The sequence below is a fragment of the Salmo trutta genome, chromosome 22 (assembly GCF_901001165.1).
Source record: "Salmo trutta chromosome 22, fSalTru1.1, whole genome shotgun sequence".
NCBI lineage: Eukaryota > Metazoa > Chordata > Actinopteri > Salmoniformes > Salmonidae > Salmo > Salmo trutta.
The window spans coordinates 17976711-17997950 of record NC_042978.1 but is presented as its reverse complement, the minus strand read 5'-3'; the positions used below and the strand labels follow the sequence as shown (position 1 = coordinate 17997950).

General features: G+C 46.1%; 1 protein-coding gene across 2 annotated transcripts in view; it reads left to right on the top strand.

Annotated features, from left to right (window-relative positions):
• LOC115158267 (single-stranded DNA-binding protein 3) overlaps positions 1–21240 on the top strand; it is an 86853-nt gene that overhangs the window by 55260 nt on the left and 10353 nt on the right. For both annotated transcript variants that reach the window (XM_029707005.1, XM_029707006.1), the window contains exon 5: positions 20747–20836. In XM_029707005.1, coding sequence (XP_029562865.1) covers positions 20747–20836 — 90 coding nt within the window. The remainder of the gene's footprint in view (positions 1–20746; positions 20837–21240) is intronic.

The window sequence follows — 21240 nt, the reverse complement described above, 5'->3', positions numbered from 1 at the left end:
TGGACACAGCCCTTAGTCGTGGTATATTGGCCATATACCACAAACCCCCAAGTTGCCTTATTCTATTACAAACTGTTTACCAATGTAATTAGAGCAGTAAAAATACATGTTTTGTCATACCCGTGGTATAGGGTTTGATATACCATGGCTGTTGCCAATCAGCATTCCAGGCTTGAACCACCCAGTTTATAAATATTTATATACATATAGTATATATATTTATATTCTGGTTTCTGACATTGTTTGTTCTGATATTTCTTAATTTCTTTTAGACATTTTTGAGGATTGTATTTTATTTTTTTGCTAGGTATTCCTTCCCTTTTGGAGCTAGAAACACAAGCGTTTCGCTGAACCTGCGATAACATCTGCGAATCAGTGTACGTGTCCAATAAACTTTGATTTGATAGATATGAATAACTACCTCAGTTTTTAAATAGTCCATTAGATTTGTACACATCAGTATAAAAAATTGTCTGTCTTGTCCGAATCATTCCAATTCCACATCAGTCAAACATGTTTTTTCATTTTCATTTTTCCAAATAATTTATAATGACTTGAATCAAGGTTGGAGCTATTTATTTTGGACATTTAGGTGGTAACAACAATGACCAACAGTAGAACATTGGTTCCTATAGAGAGGTCTGTCTTAATAGCTGCATCAGGTGGCTTTAAATGTTCATAGCAGAGCCTCATATCCAGGAATGTGTTGGACGGCTGCCTTTCTCCGAATAACTAAATGACTTGAACCATATTTTTCCATTTTAAAGATCTAACTAGCTTATTGTACAGTGGCGCAACACAATGCTGGCTAAACGGTGGCTGTGCCCCAGCCTCTTCAGCCTTTCATGTGCCTCATATCACTCCCTCTTTCATCAGCGCACCCTGCTGTGCCATTTCAGTGGAGGGGTCCGGTCGCCAAACGGGATTAGCTTCCAACTGGTACTTGTTCTGATTTGATGAAAAGGGGCTTAACTAACCTCCAGCCTCAGAAGCTCCTGTGGGAGTAATGTGCCTCTTCAATTGTTTACCTTGAAATTAATGCCTCGGAAAGGCCTCGCCAAGGAGAGTCAAGTGTACACAATATGCGTTACGCTCACTTCATTTAGAGAACGTTAGGTTATTATTTCTTAGCCTATTGCAAAAGGTAGAGTATAGTACTAACGCAGAGAGGGTGGTGACTAGGTTGAGTCCTATGGGGAGGGGGAGCATGGCTCGCCCCAATGCTGCCACCTGCTCTCTGGCAATGGTGTCCACACTGATGGCTAGATCATTGGGTATCTGTTGTTGAAATGTTGACACTGGTGCTATCGTCTGCTCTGTGTTCCTCATATGCTCTTACTATGTGACGATGGCAGCAATACTGTAGCAGTGGATGATTAACAAGCAGTGTGAATTTTGGGAAATAATGTTCCCAGGTTTCACTGTATGTTGGAGCCCTGTTCCCTGTCACCTGTGCAATAATATCACCATTACAGTAGTTTACAATAATAGAGAAACCAGGAGAATGGCCAAGCAGCTATTAGTTCATATCTGGCTTGGCTAGATGTTCTATGAAGGCTTTGGCATGGTTAGGCTATGGTGCTGCTGCCATATGTTAGTGGTGTGTGTGTGTGTGTGTGTGTGTGTGTGTGTGTGTGTGTGTTGTTGTATTCCTTTTCATGATGCTGTGTCTGTGATGTTCCGTAGTGCCAGTCTATGGGTGAGGAGGACTGATGGATCCCTGGCCCTGTCGTTGACACTGCCCCACTGAGCAGCCTGTCGTCATGCCACGGATCAGCGGCTGGGGACCTTATTTTAGGCAACACCAGGTGCAGGGTGTTTCTGGCTTGTTACATGATCCGGAGCGAATCTGCAGGGGGGGTCCATGTGTGACCCTCAAAGAGGGAGGAATAAATGTGGGACTGGCCCTGTGACTGGGTCAGCCCTGTCTGCTGGAGTTGAGGAAAGGTCAGAGATTGGGTGGAGGTTCCAGGAATAGGGGTGTGAGATGCCTGGGTGTCTGCAGGCCATGTGAGCCCCGCAGCGGGGAGGCCTACCCGACCTGGCCCACACACCGCCCTCACCACCCCCTGTGCTCCGCCATCCCCAACCCCACATAAGCAGAACAATAGCTGGTCAAAGTAGGGCAGTTTTATCCCTCCTTCTCCTCCCCCTCTCAGTCCCTCACGTCTATCTCGAGCTCTGTTTTTCTCTCTGTCTGGCCTCATCTCTTTTTTCTCTCTCTCTCTCTCTCTCTCTCTCTCTCTCTCTCTCTCTCATAAACACGATGCTTTCTCGATCTGGGATGCCTCAGGGACAGAGCACAGACAGGACCTGTCACCATGACAACGGCTTCTGTGAGCTGCCTGACACCCAGACTCTATTGGCTGAGGGGTGTTGGGGCAGGAGGAGGAGGGAGAAGGAGAAGAGCGGAGGCAGAGGACCCTATTTCTCCTCCAGGGACTCTGCGGCCTGCTCATGTTCACATGCAAAATTAGCATAGAGAGAGAGGGAGGAGGAGGGAGAACAGGAGGCAGCCTGGGCACTGTGTGTTAAAGGGTATGGGGGAACATTCATGAGGGATCTCCCCTGGGTCCTAGTGCCTGTATATGGCCAGACTGAACCCCAGAAGCCTGCAGTGTCATTTTAAAACTCATGATATGTTGTAATTTCATGTAGGCATAGTGAATCATACATCACTTTCACTGAACTATAAAATGGTACTCTTAGTGCCTTGTATGCGCAAACTGTTCTGTGTGTGTGTGTGCACGCTTGTGCGTCCACCGCCGTGTGTGTTTGTTCACTAACTGACCCCCATCGACTGTAAAACAAGTGGTCTCCACAGCATTAGTTACCTGTGTGTGTTTCAACAACAATGGCTTGTTAATGAGGAGTGTTCTCTTCTCTTAGCAGAATTTGTACTTCAATACCGATACCAGGTTTAGTATCAAAATACTTGTTACCATCACGATATGCGATACCAAAACGATACGCGATACCAAAACGATACGCGATACCAAACGATACTGCACACTTGGTCCAGACAGATATACTCAGCTACTGCTGTTCAATTGTTGGCCATCGTTTGAGTTCAATATCATTTTACGTTTGAAATTTGTTTGTAAATATTTGAGACATCCATGTATGGATTAATGAATCAATTATACCATCATATCAATTTGACTTTGTTTTTACCAATCTAACTACATAACAACATAATGATAATCATTTATTTGAATAGTACATCTCTTGATAAACTGGGTAAATGAAGATGAGGCCTAAGCCTATTCACAGTACAGGTGAATGCATATTGTGTGTGCAGGCATTGAGTTTGTTTTGGCTGATTTCATGGTGCTACAGATGCCAAATGATGACGAACAATCTGTTTCCCTTACATTTGGGACTTATTTTATTATACTGATCAACATTTGCATGGAAGTAGCAATCTCTTATTTTATAAAAGTGTGTGCCGTCTCTAACCCAGTAATGACGTCATTCACAGGCTTTGCACACGGAGTCAGTTGTTTAAGTGAAGGAGACATTTTACATTTTTGTCATTTTAGCAGACACTCATCTCCAGAGTGACTTAATGTAGTGAGTGCGTAATTTTTTTTTGTACTGGTCCCCCTTGGGAATCGAACCCACAACCCTGTCGTTGCAAGCGCCATGCTCTAGCAACTGAGCCACACGGGACGTGAGGCAGAGATGCGTGAGGGAGATGATTAAGTGAATGAATAAAGTTGTGAAAATCTGCATATTTTGCATTATGGCCACATATTAGGGTTGTAAATTGATGTTGGCTTCAGCTGTAAGCTAGCAATGAAAGTCTACAAAGCTGGACGCTACCTGTAACTTCTTTAATTGTAAAGTGTTCAAGCTTTTATGGACATTGTTTTGCGAACAGTAATTAAATTTCAACATTTCTACATTCCGTATTTCATTATTCAAGTGTGTTAACTTCTGTGCAGCATGAGTGGGGAGCTAAACATGATGCAGTCCAGACTCCCAGTGCAAGTGGTTCCTTGTCAGTCAGGACAGGCTAGAAAGCTAGCTAGTAAGTGGAGCAGGCAAGAGAAATGAACGCTGTGTTTGCGCTATAAGAGGACAACGGCTGCGCTGATAGACAGACTTGATCCTCTCTCAATCAGTGTAAGATGTGAGACACATTTGATAGAAGTACCGAAACTAACACATTCTATTACTGAACCGTTTTTCATTATTCTAGTATCGAAAAAGTACTGAAGTTTCAGTTTATTGTGCAAAACTACCCGCTCAAGTCTCCTCAGATCAGCCTTCCTCCTCATCCCTCTAACACACCCTTTTTGGAGAAGCATCTGGGATCAGATCTAAATTTACTGGATTACGGGGGAACGCATCATACACTGTTCTAGTTTAGACACACGCCGGTAGGATTGTCGAACGTTTACCTGCCGACAGTACTTAGCACCTATACGGTGTCGACAGCCAATCTCTTTCGTGTTCACACCGCAAAGACATTGAAGTCGTCAGCCACTCAGCCTTGTTAAAATACTCCAATCCAGAAAGTGACAGTAGTGTTGTTTGGCAATGCATTTCCACGTGTTGCTTAGTTTATGGTCTAGATTCCAATGTTAGCTAGCTGCGCTAATGTTCCTATTTTGTAGAAAGCCCTTACTGATTCTAGCCAGATGGCCACAGCTAGATAACTAACTAGCAAGATGACGTAGAAACAATTTAATTCACTCTACATAATCCCATACTGCCAGTGCCAGCCCATAGCCAAATGTTTAGCTAACGTTAACATATTCGCTATCCAGCACAACATAGCTAGCTAAAGACATTGCAGTAACACAGGCAGCTGTTTCATGGAAACTAATCTATTGTGATTTAATAATCATGTCAATACTAGAAACAGTAGTTAGCTAGCTTGTATTTAGTGTTGTGTGCATTGCGTCTGTGCACTCAGCTTGCTACCATCCCATAGCCTACATTGCATATGAAGTGTGAATGGCTCATGAAATTTAACCGTGGATGTACGGAGAAAATCCCCTATTTTTTCCCCCCCCCTTTTTTGTTGTCACTCCTGTTGGCTCCCCCATGTGGTGGTTCGTGCTCTCTGATTGGCTAGAAGCCAAGTTGTTGGTCACTGACGAGCGCTGCGATTCTATAAGTAGAAACGGCAGGTTTGTCGCTACCGGGTCGGCACGCAGCAGGTACCGCTTTTGCTTTAGCAAGGGAAGGAACGGCCTCCCACTGTGATAAGTACCTATCAGAAGTGAGATTCTCAGTGTATTTCATGCTTTACTGTCTCTTCCTTTTCAAAGTAAAAGACCCAATGTTCTGGGTGACGGTTTTGCATTACCTTGGTTATATGTGCTGTGCCTGCCAATTCTGTTTGGGCTGAAAGATCTCTCTTTCATTGATGAAGAAAAGATGGAAGCCTTGACTTCTGAAACATCACCATGGTTTTGACGTGACATGTGGCCACAAACCAAGGAATGTCTCTGGTTCTACATGAGAGCTTATAGGAAACTAACTTCTGTAGCCCTTGAATGTGGGCATTCTTGAATTAAAATCATTCCGGTTGTTTCCATCAGGGTTGGGCGATATGGCCAAAATGTCATATCACAGTATTTTTCTCATTTTTGACATTATTCAATGGTATTTGATGTTTCTGAATAATATAAATTCTAAATATGCTTTATGGGTAGTCGTGACCCTAGGATGGCAACAAATTAATTCTAAGTGGTTTTAATGGGCTTTCTCCATTCTGATTGCTTCATACTGATTTAACCAAACTCAAACCACAAATAATAGGACAAAACTGACAGTGAAGTAGTCATTTGTAGAACATTGTATAGGAATCAAAATCCTATTTTGTAGCCTCTAACTCTGGTACTCGACCAATGGTTTCCATTTGAATTGTTAATTGTTTAGTTCCAGAATTTACTTCCAGCATTTTAATACATTTCTTCATTTCCTGCACTAATTTGTTAGCTACACACAGTGTCACTTTTCCTTTTGTCTTAGTATGCCTCTATTTCTTGACAGAATAATTATTTTCTTCTTTGACTGTGCATTTTTGGCTTATTTTCACCACTAGGGGTAGTTGACCAATTTCTGGCGTTCTTTATTTGGCAAGATTGCCCTCTCAAAGCTAGCAGTTTCTTACTGGCGATAAAAAAGACTGCCATAATTTTTTCAAGTCATCACTGAATTATTTAATGTAGCAAATCAAACATTAAAATACTAGAAGGTAAAGTAAAAATCCCAACTGGTCAGTGAATGAATACCAGTATATAGTTTTTTTTTTAACGATTTACCGCCCAGCCCTTGTTTTACATTTTACACTTTTCTTCAATTATATTATGTTGTGCTATAAATGAACACATGTTCATGAAAATATTCTAATAGATCTAGCAAGATTAAACTGAAAGCACACAGCGGCAATGGTTCCAAATGATATAGACGCGTTGGTTGTTTAGCAACAAAACTGACACGTGTGCAACTATGGGACCAAACAGACGGGGTTTACTTAGATTGTTGACATGTAAACTATATTTCCTCTCCAAATGTTTGAAAAGATTTGCGCAATGAGCACTTGTTGTCTCTCAAATATACAGTTGTTGGTTAGCTAGCCAGCAATTTGGCACATTAGCATTGACAAGAAATCAGTCAAAACTCTTCAAAACAAGGCATGGTGTCAAGAGCAAGATAAAACTAGCTGGAACGAGCCACCTACGATTCCCCACATGGCAGCTTCTTGTCATTGTTGCAAGCTACAGTGCCTTCAGAAAGTATTCACACCGCTTGACTTTTTCCACATTTTGTTGTTTTACAGCCTGAATTTAAAATGGTTTAAATTGAGATAATTTTTTTACAAATGTTTACAAATTAATTAATAATGAACAGCTGAAATGTCTTGAATCAATAAGTATTCAACCCCTTTGTTATGGCAAGCCTAAATAGGTTCAGGAGTAAAAATGTGCTTAACAAGTCACATAATAAGTTGCATGGACTCACTGTGTGCAGTAATAGTGTTTAACATGTTTTTTTAATTTGACATTTTATGTAACCTTTATTTAACTAGGCAAGTCAGTTGACGGCCTACCCTGGCCAAAACCTAACCCGGACGATGCTGGGCCAATTGTGCGCCACCCTATGGAACTCCCAATCACGGCTGGTTGTGATAGAGCCTGGATTCGAACCAGGGTGTCTGTAGTGACACCTCTAGCACTGAGATGCAGTGCCTTAGACCGCTGTGCCACTCGGGAGCCCGAATGACTACCTAATCTCCGGATGTGATCCAGGCTGCATCACATCCGGCCGTGATTGGAAGTCCCATAGGGTGGCGCACAATTGACCCAGCGTCGTTTGGGTTAGGTTTATGTCCTGAATACAAAGCAAATTAACTTTATGTCCTGAATACAAAGCATTATGTTTGGGGCAAATCCAACACATAACTGAGCACCACTCTTTATATTTTCAGGCATAGTGGTGGCTGCATCATGTTATGGGTATGCTTGTCATCGGCAAGGACTAGGGAGTTTTTTAGGATAAAAATAAACGTAATGGAGCAAACCACAGGCAAAATCCTAGAGGAAAACCTGGTTCAGTCTTTCCAACAGACACTGGGAGACAAATTCACCTTTCAGCAGGACAATAACCTAAAGCACTTGGCCAAATATACACTGGAGTATCTTACCAAAACAACATTGAATGTTCCTGAGTGGCCTAGTTACAGTTTTGACTTAAATCGAATGGAAAATCTATGGCAAGACTTGAAAACTTGACAGAGCTTGATACCTTTTTTAAAAGAATAATGGGCAAATATTGTACAATTCAGGTGTGCAAAGCTCTTAGAGACTTACCCAGAAAGACTCACAGCTGTAATCGCTGCCAAATGTGATTCTAACATGTATTGACTTGGGTGTGTTTACTTATGTAAATTTGATATTTCTGTATTTCATTTTCAATACATTTGCTAAAATTTCTAAAAACATTTTTCACTGTCATTATGGGGAATTGTGTGATGGGTGAGATTTAAAAATATATTAATACATTTTGAATTCAGGCTGGAACACAACAATATGTGGAATAAGTCAAGGGGTATGAATACTTTATGAAAGCACTGTATATGACCGTTGAGAATCATAACAAAGCACTGCTTCCTGCCCCATCGGTGCGCGCACATCATTTCCATAACGCTGTCAGCCAACCCGTCTATACAGTGCTTGCTGATGTGGCTGAAATCTTTCCGGTGTTTGCGTTACCTGCAGAAAGGCTGTGATATGCAATGCACCATGTTTAGGTGTCGTTTGGCAGGCTGCTGCCTCGGCTCTAAGTGAACATGGCTAATAAACTCTGTATGAGCGGGGGGGGGGAGGTATAGGAGGAGAGAAGGAAGGAGTTGAGAGTGAGACGGAGGGGGAGGAAGTGGAGAGAGGAGAGGCGATGAGAGGAAGAGGGACTCAAAGAGTGATGGAGAGAGACTGGAAGAGAGGGGGAGGGTCTCATTGGCTGATCAGGATGGGCTGCCTCTCTGTGATCACTGACATATTTGACTGTTAATCGAGGAGGGGGAGCATGTCTCTGAATACAATCACGCGTGTTGTTGGATCTCTGTTGGTATGTGTCCAAACACACTAGAAGGAATAAACATCTTTAGCTGTGCATGCACACGTGTTAACGTATCCATTTCCAGCAGGCAGCAATGCACAGTGTCACAGAGAGAGATTGAGTGAGTGGGGGAATTGAAGAAGGCAAAAGGGCGGTTGATACCGAATCATCAAAACCAGAAGTTGAAAAAAAAGGCGCAGTGACGGAGGAGAGGAGCCACAGAGAGGGGGTCACAGCACTGCTACAGCACAGTCTGTGGGTGTGGGGAGGCCCAGGGGAGGGAGGGTGCCTGACTGGGGGAGGGGTGCTGGTAGAGGAGGTAAAACACTGAGGAAACAGCTCAGAGAACAAACCAAACAGCAGTGAACCGTAAGCATGTTTCACTCCTGCAATGAATACTCTCCGCTGAGGAGTCTATTGGGCTTCTTAGCCAACTGCTGGAGCCCCTCTCACAACAAAAGGAGAGAGCGAGAGACTCCATCTCTCTTTCTCTCTGAGGGAGCATGATAGTGGTATTCTCTTTTTTTAAACCTTTATTTAACTTGGCAAGCCAGTTAAGAACAAATTCTTATTTACAATGATGGCCTACCCTGGCCAAACCCCAACCCCGGCAGCGCTTTGCCAATTGTGTGCCGACCTATGGGACTCCCAATCACGGCCGGTTGTGATACAGCCTGGAATCGAACCAGGGTCTGTAGTGAAGTCTCCAACACTGAGATGCAGTGCCTTAGGCCACTGCGCCATTCGGGAGCCCTTAACTCGGGAGCCTCACTTATGTGGGGTGAAGCTAGTGGATATATTTATTTATGGCGATGCTGGTGTGAGTTAGCCCGCTTACATGCACGCTCATGTTAAAGAAAGTGATAAACATTACCACGGGAAGCCTTACCACTGCCCCCTCTCCTCTTTTCTTCTCGTCCCCCATCCCCCTTCATCCATTACGATCATCCTGCAAGGTAAATATTTACCCGCTAGTGTCCAAACGGCAGTTGGTCAGGCCCAGGAAGTGTTGGGGTGCTGGCTGTTTGACGTGTGTGTGTGTGTTTGCCTGCATGTCTCCGTGTTGTGTATTCTAGTCCAGCCCCACCACCAGCCCAGTGAACTCTACTAGGTAGAGTGAGTATGCTGCGGCTGTTTGTCTCTCTCAGCCTGTGGTCCGGGGGATGCTGACCAGGGTGGGTGGACAGAGACGTGGTTTATGGCCAATCTCAGCCTCTCCTACCATACACAAATAACTCCTGCCTTTTACTCAAATAGTGCTCTGTGGTTGCTCGTGACAGAGACATTTTATATGACAGTGTGTGTGTGCCTGGTGGTGCGGCATGCAGAACAGTTTGAATTCCTTGTTCTGTAATGGCTACACAGGCAGGCAGGTGATGTGACAGAGCGAGAGGGAGAAAGCTGTTCTGTTTCTCAGCTCTCCTCCCCTGTATTCCTGAAAACGAGTTCCCTCCATTTTTTTCCCCTCCTATCTCCCTTTATCCCATCTTATCCTTATCAGTTCCAAACTACAGCCGTGCCAGCATTCCCTCACTCTTACACTTCGTCCCCTATGTGTCCACACTCTCCTGCAGTTGTTCTTGCTCCCTCACTCTTACACTTCGTCCCCTATGTGTCCACACTCTCCTGCAGTTGTTCTTGCTCCCTCACTCTTACACTTCGTCCCCTATGTGTCCACACTCTCCTGCAGTTGTTCTTGCTCCCTCACTCTTACACTTCGTCCCCTATGTGTCCACACTCTCCTGCAGTTGTTCTTGCTCCCTCACTCTTACACTTCGTCCCCTATGTGTCCACACTCTCCTGCAGTTGTTCTGGCTCCCTCACTCTTACACTTCGTCCCCTATGTGTCCACACTCTCCTGCAGTTGTTCTTGCTCCCTCACTCCCCCTCTGCTCTGTGTCTCTCTCTGCTTCCTTTCTCTCTCTCTTCTCTATCTTTCTATCTCTCCTCCCTCGTTCATTCTCTCTTTGCCCCAGGCCCTCAAAGGTTCAGGCAGCTCCACAGACCCTCCATTGTCTTGGGAATGCGGTTGATTGCCCCCCCCCCCCTGCAGGAGCTCTGGGTGCTGTGCTCCTGGGTCCTGGTGGCCACAAGGTTACTGACTTTGACCTGAGAAACAGCACAGAGACCTGGACAGGGAGGTCTGTGTGTGTGGGGTGTACAGCGGGACATGTTGGCACTGCAACCTTTGTCTTAGTGCGCTGAAAAGACAGCTGCTGTTTATTAGCTGGTCCCACATTTGCCTTTTTTTCATGGCCCATGAACTCCTTGTCTCAATCCTGTTCCCTCTAGCTCTGTTGGTCCTTAAAGTATATGTTCACACACCTACTAGGTCATTTCCACTTGGGACAATAGCTTTCTAAAAGGCATGTGCATTGTAGGTGAGCACAAGAAAATGAATACCTACGCCTTTTTTGTGTTTCTTCAAAAATCACTTTGTAAGGTTAAAGGTGGAAGACTGAAGTGCATCCCTAGTATGGATGTCATAGCAACACTGATGTGAGACGGTCAACAACAGCTAGCGCCCCCACTGTCCTCACAATAGACGTTCCCCACGTACTAACACATCCTCACAGGTGTACTATTATGTATATGAGCTGAGGGTTAGTCAACAAAGGACTGGTGCCTCTGTTGGGGGGGGAGGGGGCAGTGGTGCTCCTGAGTGAAAGGTCGGCCCCCGCCCCCTACGCCCCTCTGGATTTGGAGCGGTGGCCTGCTCCCCTGGGAATGCCCTTCCTGCCAGCCAGGCCCATAATACTCCCCATCTGAAATAGGGTGTCTAGACTGGAACTGGATCAGACTGGACTGACTGGGACCGTTTTAAACGTCTCAGCCTTTAACACGCCCCTCAACCCCAATCTATCTCCCTCACAATTTGTGTGTGTGTGGCTTTGTGCAGTTGGAGAGGAGTCCTGTATTAGCATTCTCAGATAGCACAGTCAACAGGCCCGAGTTGCTGAAAATGGCCACAACATGCAAGTGATACTAGCACCGCCGCCCTCGAAAGTAGCTCTCAGAAACCGCTCTCGCCTCTTCCCCTTACCTCTCTCTGTATTCTATATTTACAAAGCTCATTTGACTATTTTACCACATTAGCAGGAATAATATATGGTAATTATTTTATTGTTGCGAGCAATACATGTCTCGTTTAGGCTTTTAATGTCCAACCATGTCGCCTTTGGCGTTGTGGAATGTGTGTACCTCTAACTTCCCTGCTCTTTCTTTCTCTTTCTTTTTTCCCTCTTTCTCCCTCTCTCTAAGCCTTCCCTCCCTCCTGCAAAAATAAAATGCTGTTGTACAGGGATAGTAAGAGAAGGGGGGGGTTGAGATATTGGTAACCAGGCTGCCAGAAAGTCTTTTCATTTTTAATAAGTCCCATAGGAGGTCTTGCCCATAAAATGTATTATATTATGAAAACCTTCTGGCCAAGATGGGTACTGGGATCCCCGTTTGGTGCTACGCTGGCCCTTTAAGTGCTGGAGAGAGAGGCAGTATGTCTGAGTGAGGCCTATAAAATGAGCTCTTTGATCAGGCAGCCTGCAGGTAAGGAACAGTGAATCAGAACTGCTGTGATGATCTCATTGACAGACAGGGATTATACAGTTCATTCAGGCTACACTAACTGATATGTGTGGTATTCAATGCTGGGATGCTGTACTTGTTGGAGATGGTGTTAGTTAATTTACATTGTTTATTGTTTGATTGTTACCGGGGTTTCGAATTGCGTCATGACTTCATTTCGAAAAAGACTTTTGAAAAACGATACACGTACCATTCAAACCATACACGTACCATTCAAGCCATACACGTACCATTCAAGCCATACACGTACCATTCAAGCCATACACGTACCATTCAAGCCATACACGTACCATTCAAGCCATACACGTACCATTCAAGCCATACACGTACCATTCAAGCCATACACGTACCATTCAAGCCATACACGTACCATTCAAGCCATACACGTACCATTCAAGCCATACACGTACCATTCAAGCCATACACGTACCATTCAAGCCATACACGTACCATTCAAGCCATACACGTACCATTCAAGCCATACACGTACCATTGACGGAAGTCTGTCTGTATGTCCCTCAGTCAATACTCAGTGTGTTTCTAGAGTCCCTATCAGAGAAGCCCACATCGGTGGTGACACCTGTGTGAAAGCAGCTGTAAAGGACCTAAAGGAGAGGTGGAGATCCTGTACACTACACACACAGTGGAGTCTCCTAGCGCCAGCCACCCTATTCCCTAATTAGTGGCATTAATAATCTTCAATTAGTCGTGTGTGGCTGGTGGCAGTCAGAAGACAGGAGCCTTGTCCTTGTTTAGACTGGAGCTCCATCATGGCAACTTCCTCTAGTGGCTGACACTGGCCTAATGAGGGGAGGAAGAGGAGGAGTGCTCACCGTTCTTCACACTATGGGGTTGGGGGGGGGTGTGTGTGTGTGCAGGGTTTGCTGTCCTCACCCTTTAGTAATTAAAGAGCAGGGCCAGCGGGGGGACCTGTGGAAGGCGGTCAGTGGAATGAACAGCAGGGCATCCTTACCGCTGGTCATTAACATCTAACACTGCCAATAAAGGCCTCCACGGCCCTGTGTGTGTGTGTGTGTGTGTGTGTGTGTGTGTGTGTGTGTGTGTGTGTGTGTGTGTGTGTGTGTGTGTGTGTGTGTGCATGACAAGGCCAACAGCAGAATCCGGACACGTGTTGCACCCCACTCACGCGTGTTTGTGTCAGTTTCACTTAGGTGTAATTTAACCCTGACACACACGGTGGCTGCTCCTAAACGCCAACGCAGCGAGACTGGAGAGAGGTGTGTTTGTTGTTTTTACACCTGTAATGTGCCACACACACATCCCCAGAGAGTCTGTCACACGTTAACCCTACCAAGAACATTCACACACACTACCATCTCATTCATTACTAACTGCCAGTTGGGCTGCTCTACCACTACCGCACATAAATTAGCCAGACACTGACAGATGCACGCTGGCACATTGATGGTTTTTGTATGTGTTTGTCTGCTCTCAGCACAAGTGTCAGCCAGTTATTATATCTGCATCAGTGTGTCTGTGATGGGGAGACTGCAAAGCAGCAGGAGCCAAAGCAGGTGCTCCAGGGCAAGATGGGTGGAGACAGTTCCCCAGCCGAGATGCCTCCTCCTGGGCTGACCGCTCACAGGGCTGCCTGGGAGGCAGCTGGAGACTCCAGGCTCCAGGGGCCCTGATGTGGGATGCTGACGAGGCAGAGGTGTGGGTGTGGGGAGGGGTCTGGGGATTGGGTTGGGCGAGGGGGTTCCCTCTTCCCTCCCTGGCAGATTTGTTTACTGGTAATTAATTTACCTGATTGACACAACAGCTGCTGGAGCAGTGGGATGAAAGCAAGCGGTGTGCTGAGCCGGCCTCCTCTCTCCACTTGTCATGGAGGGCTTTCCTGTGTAGCCAAGTTTGGAGTCAGGTTCCTGAGTTCCTGCACCACGCAGCTCCCGCTCTACCATTGATTAAAAGGCACATCTGTCAGCCAGCAGCCTCTCCAGCTAATCTTTAAGGAGTTGACTTCAGTGACGAATGATTGGAACAGTTGAAGCTGGGACTGAAGAGAGGTGCAAGCAGAGTGGGTGAGGTGCAAGCAGAGTGGGAGAGGTGCAAGCAGAGTGGGAGAGGTGCAAGCAGAGTGGGAGAGGTGCAAGCAGAGTGGGAGAGGTGCAAGCAGAGTGGGAGAGGTGCAAGCAGAGTGGGAGAGGTGCAAGCAGAGTGGGAGAGGTGCAAGCAGAGTGGGAGAGGAGCAAGCAGAGTGGGAGAGGAGCAAGCAGAGTGGGAGAGGAGCAAGCAGAGTGGGAGAGGAGCAAGCAGAGTGGGAGAGGGGCAAGCAGAGTGGGAGAGGGGCAAGCAGAGTGGGAGAGGGGCAAGCAGAGTGGGAGAGGGGCAAGCAGAGTGGGAGAGGAGCAAGCAGAGTGTGGGAGAGGAGCAAGCAGAGTGTGGGAGAGGAGCAAGCAGAGTGTGGGAGAGGGGCAAGCAGAGTGGGAGAGGAGCAAGCAGAGTGTGGGAGAGGGGCAAGCAGAGTGGGAGAGGTGCAAGCAGAGTGGGAGAGGTGCAAGCAGAGAGGAGGAGGAAGGGGGGGGGGGTGATGACAGGCAGCAGTCGCGTGGCCACGAATTCAGTGGTTGGTCATGGAGATTGACTGAGGCTTTCCAGTCCGAGCAGATGCACAGCCAAGCAGTCTGTCTGCCAGCTACACTCTGTTCTACTCACTGCTACTATGGTCTCACCGCTGGCCCAATGTATGGCTGTACACACACACACACACACACACACACACACACACACACACACACACACACACACACACACACACACACACCACCCTCTATCTGAAATGGTTTTATTCCAATCTGTCTGGAGCCTCTCACACCTACTCATCAACCCCAGATTTCTTTCTTCCAAAAACCTGAACTAGGACTTCATAGTATTACCATTAATGAACTCAGCCAGTCTGCTGTTCATCTCCAGCTCTGATATTCATATTGTTCCTGTAGCAGGAAGAGAACAGATGTAGCATGGGTGAATAATGTAGGTTTAACACAGTGGCTAAATCCACTCCTGGACTGTGTTTATAGCAGTAGTGTCTGCAGCAGTGGCGGTTCTAGACCATTTCAACTGGGGGGGCCAAGCTGGGGCCAGTTGTACTGTTAGAGGGGCCAGTTACATTAGACGTTATTGTTGTCATATCGTTTGCTTCACTGCATTGCAGGCATTAGCAGGCAAAAGACCATGTTCTGCGTTGCCACTGTCTAATAACGGATGTAAAAAAAGAACGATAGCAAAAATGTGTTATTTAAAAATATTTCATACTCCACATTTAGGGGGGCCACAAGGGGGTCCAAAATTGTTGTCACAGGGGCACTGCCCCCCCCCCCCCCCCCAGAACCGCTAGTGGTCTGCAGGAGTTGAGCGGTCTCTCTCTCTCGCTCTGTGTTTGTGTTGTGGCCAGCCAGCCAGTAAGTGATCTGTGTTTCCCTGCTTGTCTCGGAGCAGATAAGACTGGATCTATTACCCCCTGGAACCCAGGTCCAGATCAATGGGCCAGATTGCAACGCTCACTCACTGTCTCATGTCCAGCTAGGCAGCAGGATGGATACTGATAATTAAACAGCGGTAGCTAATTACTTCAGAGTGCTCACAGAACAATCAATGGGTTTGGGTTGGTTGTGTGTTCTTCTTAGGAGATCTAAATACAGACCCACTGGAAGGAACCATCATTGACTGTATTATTTATGGATAGAGGGAAGGGAGAGTAAGCAGGACGCAGTGCCGCTGCTGCAGAAATACAGGAGAGAGAAGGAGCGGAGACAATGGTGTGTGTAAATGGTTAAATACTGTGGGGGTATTGTGTATCTGCACATGTGTTTGTGTGCATGAGAGAGGGAGCTAGCGGTGGCAAACAGGCCAGCTATCAAAAGCCACAGGCTCCTTTAAACTCCATCTCTCTCCCTCTCTATCTCTGCTTCTCTCTCTCTCTCCCTCTTTCCCTCTCTTTCCCTCCCTCTTCCTCTCTCCCTCTCTTTCTTGCTCCCTGGCCAGGCTGATGATTGACGGCCTGAGGGTTTTAATGGGCACTAGAGAGCAAGAGCTGAGGTCGGGGTTGTCATGGCAACAAGGAGAACAGGCCTTTCGCTGCATTACCTGAGAGTGCAGTGGAGCCTCACTGGCTGGCTGACTAGCTGGCTGTGTGCTTCAGAAACAGGCTCCCCTCCTCACTCCTTCTCCTCCTCTCCCCCCCTCATCTCTCCTCCCCACCCTGAGCAGCCCAGCCTGCCGTCCATGTCAGCTTCTACTGACCAACCGGTCGCCTGCACTCGGCTCAGCTTCCCAGCATGCCACTGATCACACTGCAGATAATGCAGATGAGGCCACCTGTAATTCTTTCTGCTCAGACAAGGTCTCTGTCTCTCCATCTGTGTACGTCTGTGTGTGTGTGTGTGTGTGTGTGTGTGTGTGTGTGTGTGTGTGTGTGTGTGTGTGTGTGTGTGTGTGTGTAAGTTTGGACACACCTACTCATTCAAGGGTTTTACTTTTTTATTATTTTATACATTGTAGAATAATACTGAAGACATCAAAACTATGAAGTAACACATATGGAATCATGTAGTAACCAAAACAGTGTTAAACAAATCAAAATATATTTGAGAAGATTCAAAGTAGCCACCCTTTGCCTTGATGACAGCTTTGCACACTCTTGGAATTCTCTCAACCAGCTTCATCTGGAATGCTTTTCCAACAGTCTTGAAGGAGTTCCCACATATGCTGAGCACTTGTTGGCTGCTTTTCCTTCACTCTGCGGTCCAACTCATCCCAAACCATTTAAATTGTGTTGAGGTCAGGTGATTATGCAGCGCTCCATCACTCTCCTTCTTGGTCAAGTAGCCCTTACACAGCCTGGAGATGTGTTTTGGGTCATTGTCCTGTTGAAAAACAAATGACAGTCCCACTAAGCGCAAACCAGATGGGATGGTGTATCGCTGAAGAATACTGTAGTAGCCATGCTGGTTAAGTGTGCCTTGAATTCTAAATAAATCACTGAGTGTCACCAGCAAAGCACCCCCACATCATCACACCTCCTCCTCCATGCTTCACGGTGGGAACCACACACGCAGAGTTTACGCTGTTGGGATGAGTTGGACAGCAGAGTGAAGGAAAAGCAACCAACAAGTGCTCAGCATATGTGGGGACTCCTTCAAGACAGTTGGAAAAGCATTCTCCAGGTGAAGCTGGTTGAGAGAATGCCAAGAGTGTGCAATGCTGTCAAGGCAAAGGGTGGGTACTTTGATAAATCTCAAATGTAAAATATATTTTGATTTAACACTTTTGGTTACTACATGATTCCATATGTGTTATTTCATGGTTTTGATGTCTTCACTATTATTCTACAATGTAGAGAATAGTACAAATAAAGGAAAACCCTTGAATGAGTAGGTGTGTCAACTTTTGACTAGTACTGTACACACACACACACACACACACACACACAGGTAACTGGCAAAATAAAAAGTGTTTTGTTGATGGTGGTGAAAACGCTGTCTTAGGCGCCACTCCAGAACCTCTCATAGGTGTTCAATTGGGTTGAGATCTGTTGACTGGGACGGCCATGGAATATGGTTTACATAGCTGCTGCCATGAGCATGTAAACTAATGCGGATCCATAATAAATACAAATAGCCATGGTAGCCAAAATAATGGCCTACCCAGCATTTTTATACATGACCCTATGCATGATGGGATGTTAATTGCTTAATTAACTCAGGAACCACAGCTGTGTGAAGGCAACTGCTTTCAATATACTATTTTATCCCTCATTATATACTCAAGTATTTGTATTATTTTGGTACATGTTTTGGTTGAACAATAACCGCCAGAGCCCTATGTGACATAGACCTACCTGGAGTCTGGATGAGACAGTAGTCTGCAATGACAGTTCCCGTGTGCCGCCATCATACCCATTTTTGGTTCAGTCCAGTCTGTCTCCATGGCTCTTCCACTGGCTCGGCCCTGACATGTTTAACATGCGGAGTGCTGCCGTGTTTGTTTCTGAGGGTTTTTTAGCCTTAACACGATGGCAGTAGTGTGTAAATGGCACACGGGGCCAATCAGCCAACATGATGGCTCCACTGTACTGGACTAACCACTGCCATTGAGTAAATACGTGCTGACAAACTCTGTTAACCACCTCCGCTTACTCACTCCCCTCCCCTCTGCCCTCTCGCCTTTCACTCTGCTCTCCCACTCACTTCCCCCTCTCCTCGTTCCTTCTCCCACTCTTCTCTTTTTGTTGTTGTTGAAGCTGCACAGATGATTATAATCCACCATTTATGCAGCCACTGTTTTCTTTTGCCTGCTGAATACAGCAGAAGGTATACAGCCTCTGTTCAGTGGCACCTGGTTCAACTGTATGTAATGAAAACATCTTCCTTACTACCATTATCTTGCAATCTCATCACACGCCTTTTATATACACTAAGGAGGAGAAGCTGTTTGAGTGTTTGTTTGTGTGTCATGGGCTGGCCCCTCTGGGTGTGTTCTGCTCTCAGTCCCTGATGGTGCCCGTGGGGCTTACGGCTTCACACCCTCACACCAGGGGTAGCAGCCATTGTTTGTGTGTGTGTGTGTGTGTGTGTGTGTGTGTGTGTGTGTGTGCCGTGCCCTGTGGTCCCCTGGCCCGTTAGTGAGTTTCTGGGCCGGGGAGGGTCAGGGATGGAGTGGCTGTTTGCTCTGCGGCTGGCTGGGGGAGGATCTGGTTACAGTGGGGGAGGGGGGAGGAGAGGAGAGGGGGCTCTGGGCTGCTGTGTAATCCCCTTCACTGGGTGCTGCCTGGTGAATAGACAGCCTGGGAAACACACAACAGACCCAGCCACTGCCTTACTACATACAGTACATACATTGGGGGAGGGGACTCCAAGCCACATTTAACTGCTTAGGAGAGATTTCGCCAGAGCTAGCCAGGCATACTCCATCCATGCCCTGTGTTTTTATTTCTACTCAGCATAAATGTTCCCAGATTCATAGACAGACAGATGCTTGTCTTTTTTTAATATCGTCTTAATGCAGCGACGGAGAAGCAATCTGAGCCAGACATTCATGTTCCAGATAAACGTTACGCTGTAAATGCGTCGTTACTCTCCGCCAATTCCTCCCGCTGTCTGAAAACGCCACAACCACCCAAAACAATCAATGTCTCGCTAATGTCCTTCCTCATGTTGAACACACACCAAGAAGTGGAGGCCAAGTCAGACTCTTGTGGTGAAAGCCTAGACTTCTAGAAATGCCTTGTGTGTAGTATGCCGTACAGTATATGTTGTATGTGTTGTTCAGAGTGGTGAGTGTGTATGACGTACAGTACCAGTCAAACGTTTGGACACACCTACTCATTCAATGGTTTTTCTTTATTTGTACTATTTTCTACATTGTAGAATAGTAGTGAAGACATCAGAACCATGAAATAACACATGGAATCATGTAGTAACCAACATTTTTTTAAACATATTTTAGATTCTTCAAAGTAGCAACCTTTTGCCTTGATGACTGCTTTGCATGCTTGGGGGATGGTGTATTGCTGCAGAATGCTGTAGTAGCCATTCTGGTTAAGTGTGCCTTGAATTCGAAATAAATCACTGACAGTGTCACCAGCAAAGCACCCCCACACCATCACACCTCCTCCTCCATGCTTCATGGTGGGAACTACACATGCAGAGATCATCCATTCTCCTACTCTGCGTCTCACAAAGACACAGAGTAGGAGAATTTGGACTCATCAGACCAAAGAACAGATTTCCACCGGTCTAATGTCCATAACTCGTGTTTCTTGGCCCCAGCAGGTCTCTTCTTGTTATTGGTGTCCTTTAGTAGTGGTTTCTTTGCAGCAATTCAACCATGAAGGCCTGATTCACACAGTCTCCTCTGAACGGTTGATGTTGAGACGTGTCTGTTACTTGAACTCTGTGAAGCATTTATTTGGGCTACAATATCTGAGGCTGGTAACTCGAATGAACTTATCCTCGGCAGCAGAGGTAACTCTGGGTCTTCCTTTCCTGTGGCGGTCCTCATGAGAGCCAGTTTCATCATAGCGTTTGATGATTTTTGTGACTGCACTTGAAGAAACTTTCAAAGTTCTTGAAATGTTCCGGATTGACTGACCTTCATGTCTTAAAGTAATGATGGACTGTCGTTTCTCTTTGCTTATTTGAGCTGTTCTTACCATAATATGGACTTTTACCAAATAGGGCCATCTTCCCTGACCACCCCTACCTTGTCACAAATGCATTTCAGGTGACTATCTCATGAGCTGGTTGAGAGAATGCCAAGAGTGTGCAAAGCTGTCATCAAGGCAAAGGGTGGCTACTTTGAAGAATCTGAAATATAAAATATATTTGGATTTGTTTACACTTTTCTGGTTAGTACATTATTCCATGTGTTATTTCATAGTTTCCATGTCTTTACTATTTTTCTACAATGTAGAAAATATAAACAATAAAGAAAAACCCTTGAATGAGTAGGTATGTCTTTTGACTGGTACTGTATGTGTATACAGAGTTTTAATCTGTGTTTCTGAGTTTTGTGTGTGTGTGTGTGTTTCAGAGTACTAAGTGTGTGTGTTTCCTTTGTTTTGCAGAGTGCAGCCGCTGCCCCCAGTCCGGTGATGGGAAACATGCCCCCCAACGATGGCATGCCTGGCGGACCCATGCCCCCGGGCTTCTTTCAAGTAAAACCTCTATTTCTCTCTTTCTTTGTCCATCCCCTCAAACCCACAACATGCTAAACCTATCCCCCTCTCCACCTCCTTTTTTAGTCTCTCTCTCTCTCTTTCTGTCGCTCTGTCTCTCTCTCTCTGTCTCTCTGTCGCTCTGTCGCTCTGTCTCTCTGTCTCTCTGTCTCTCTGTCTCTCTGTCGCTCTGTCTCTCTGTCTCTCTGTCTCTCTGTCGCTCTGTCTCTCTGTCTCTCTGTCTCTCTGTCTCTCTGTCTCTCTGTCGCTCTGTCGCTCTGTCTCTCTGTCTCTCTGTCTCTCTGTCGGCTCGCTCGCTCGCTCTGTCGTCTCGCTCGCTCTCTCTGTCGTCTCGCTCGCGCCGCTCTGTCGTCTCGCTCGCATCCCGCCTCTGTCGTCTCGCT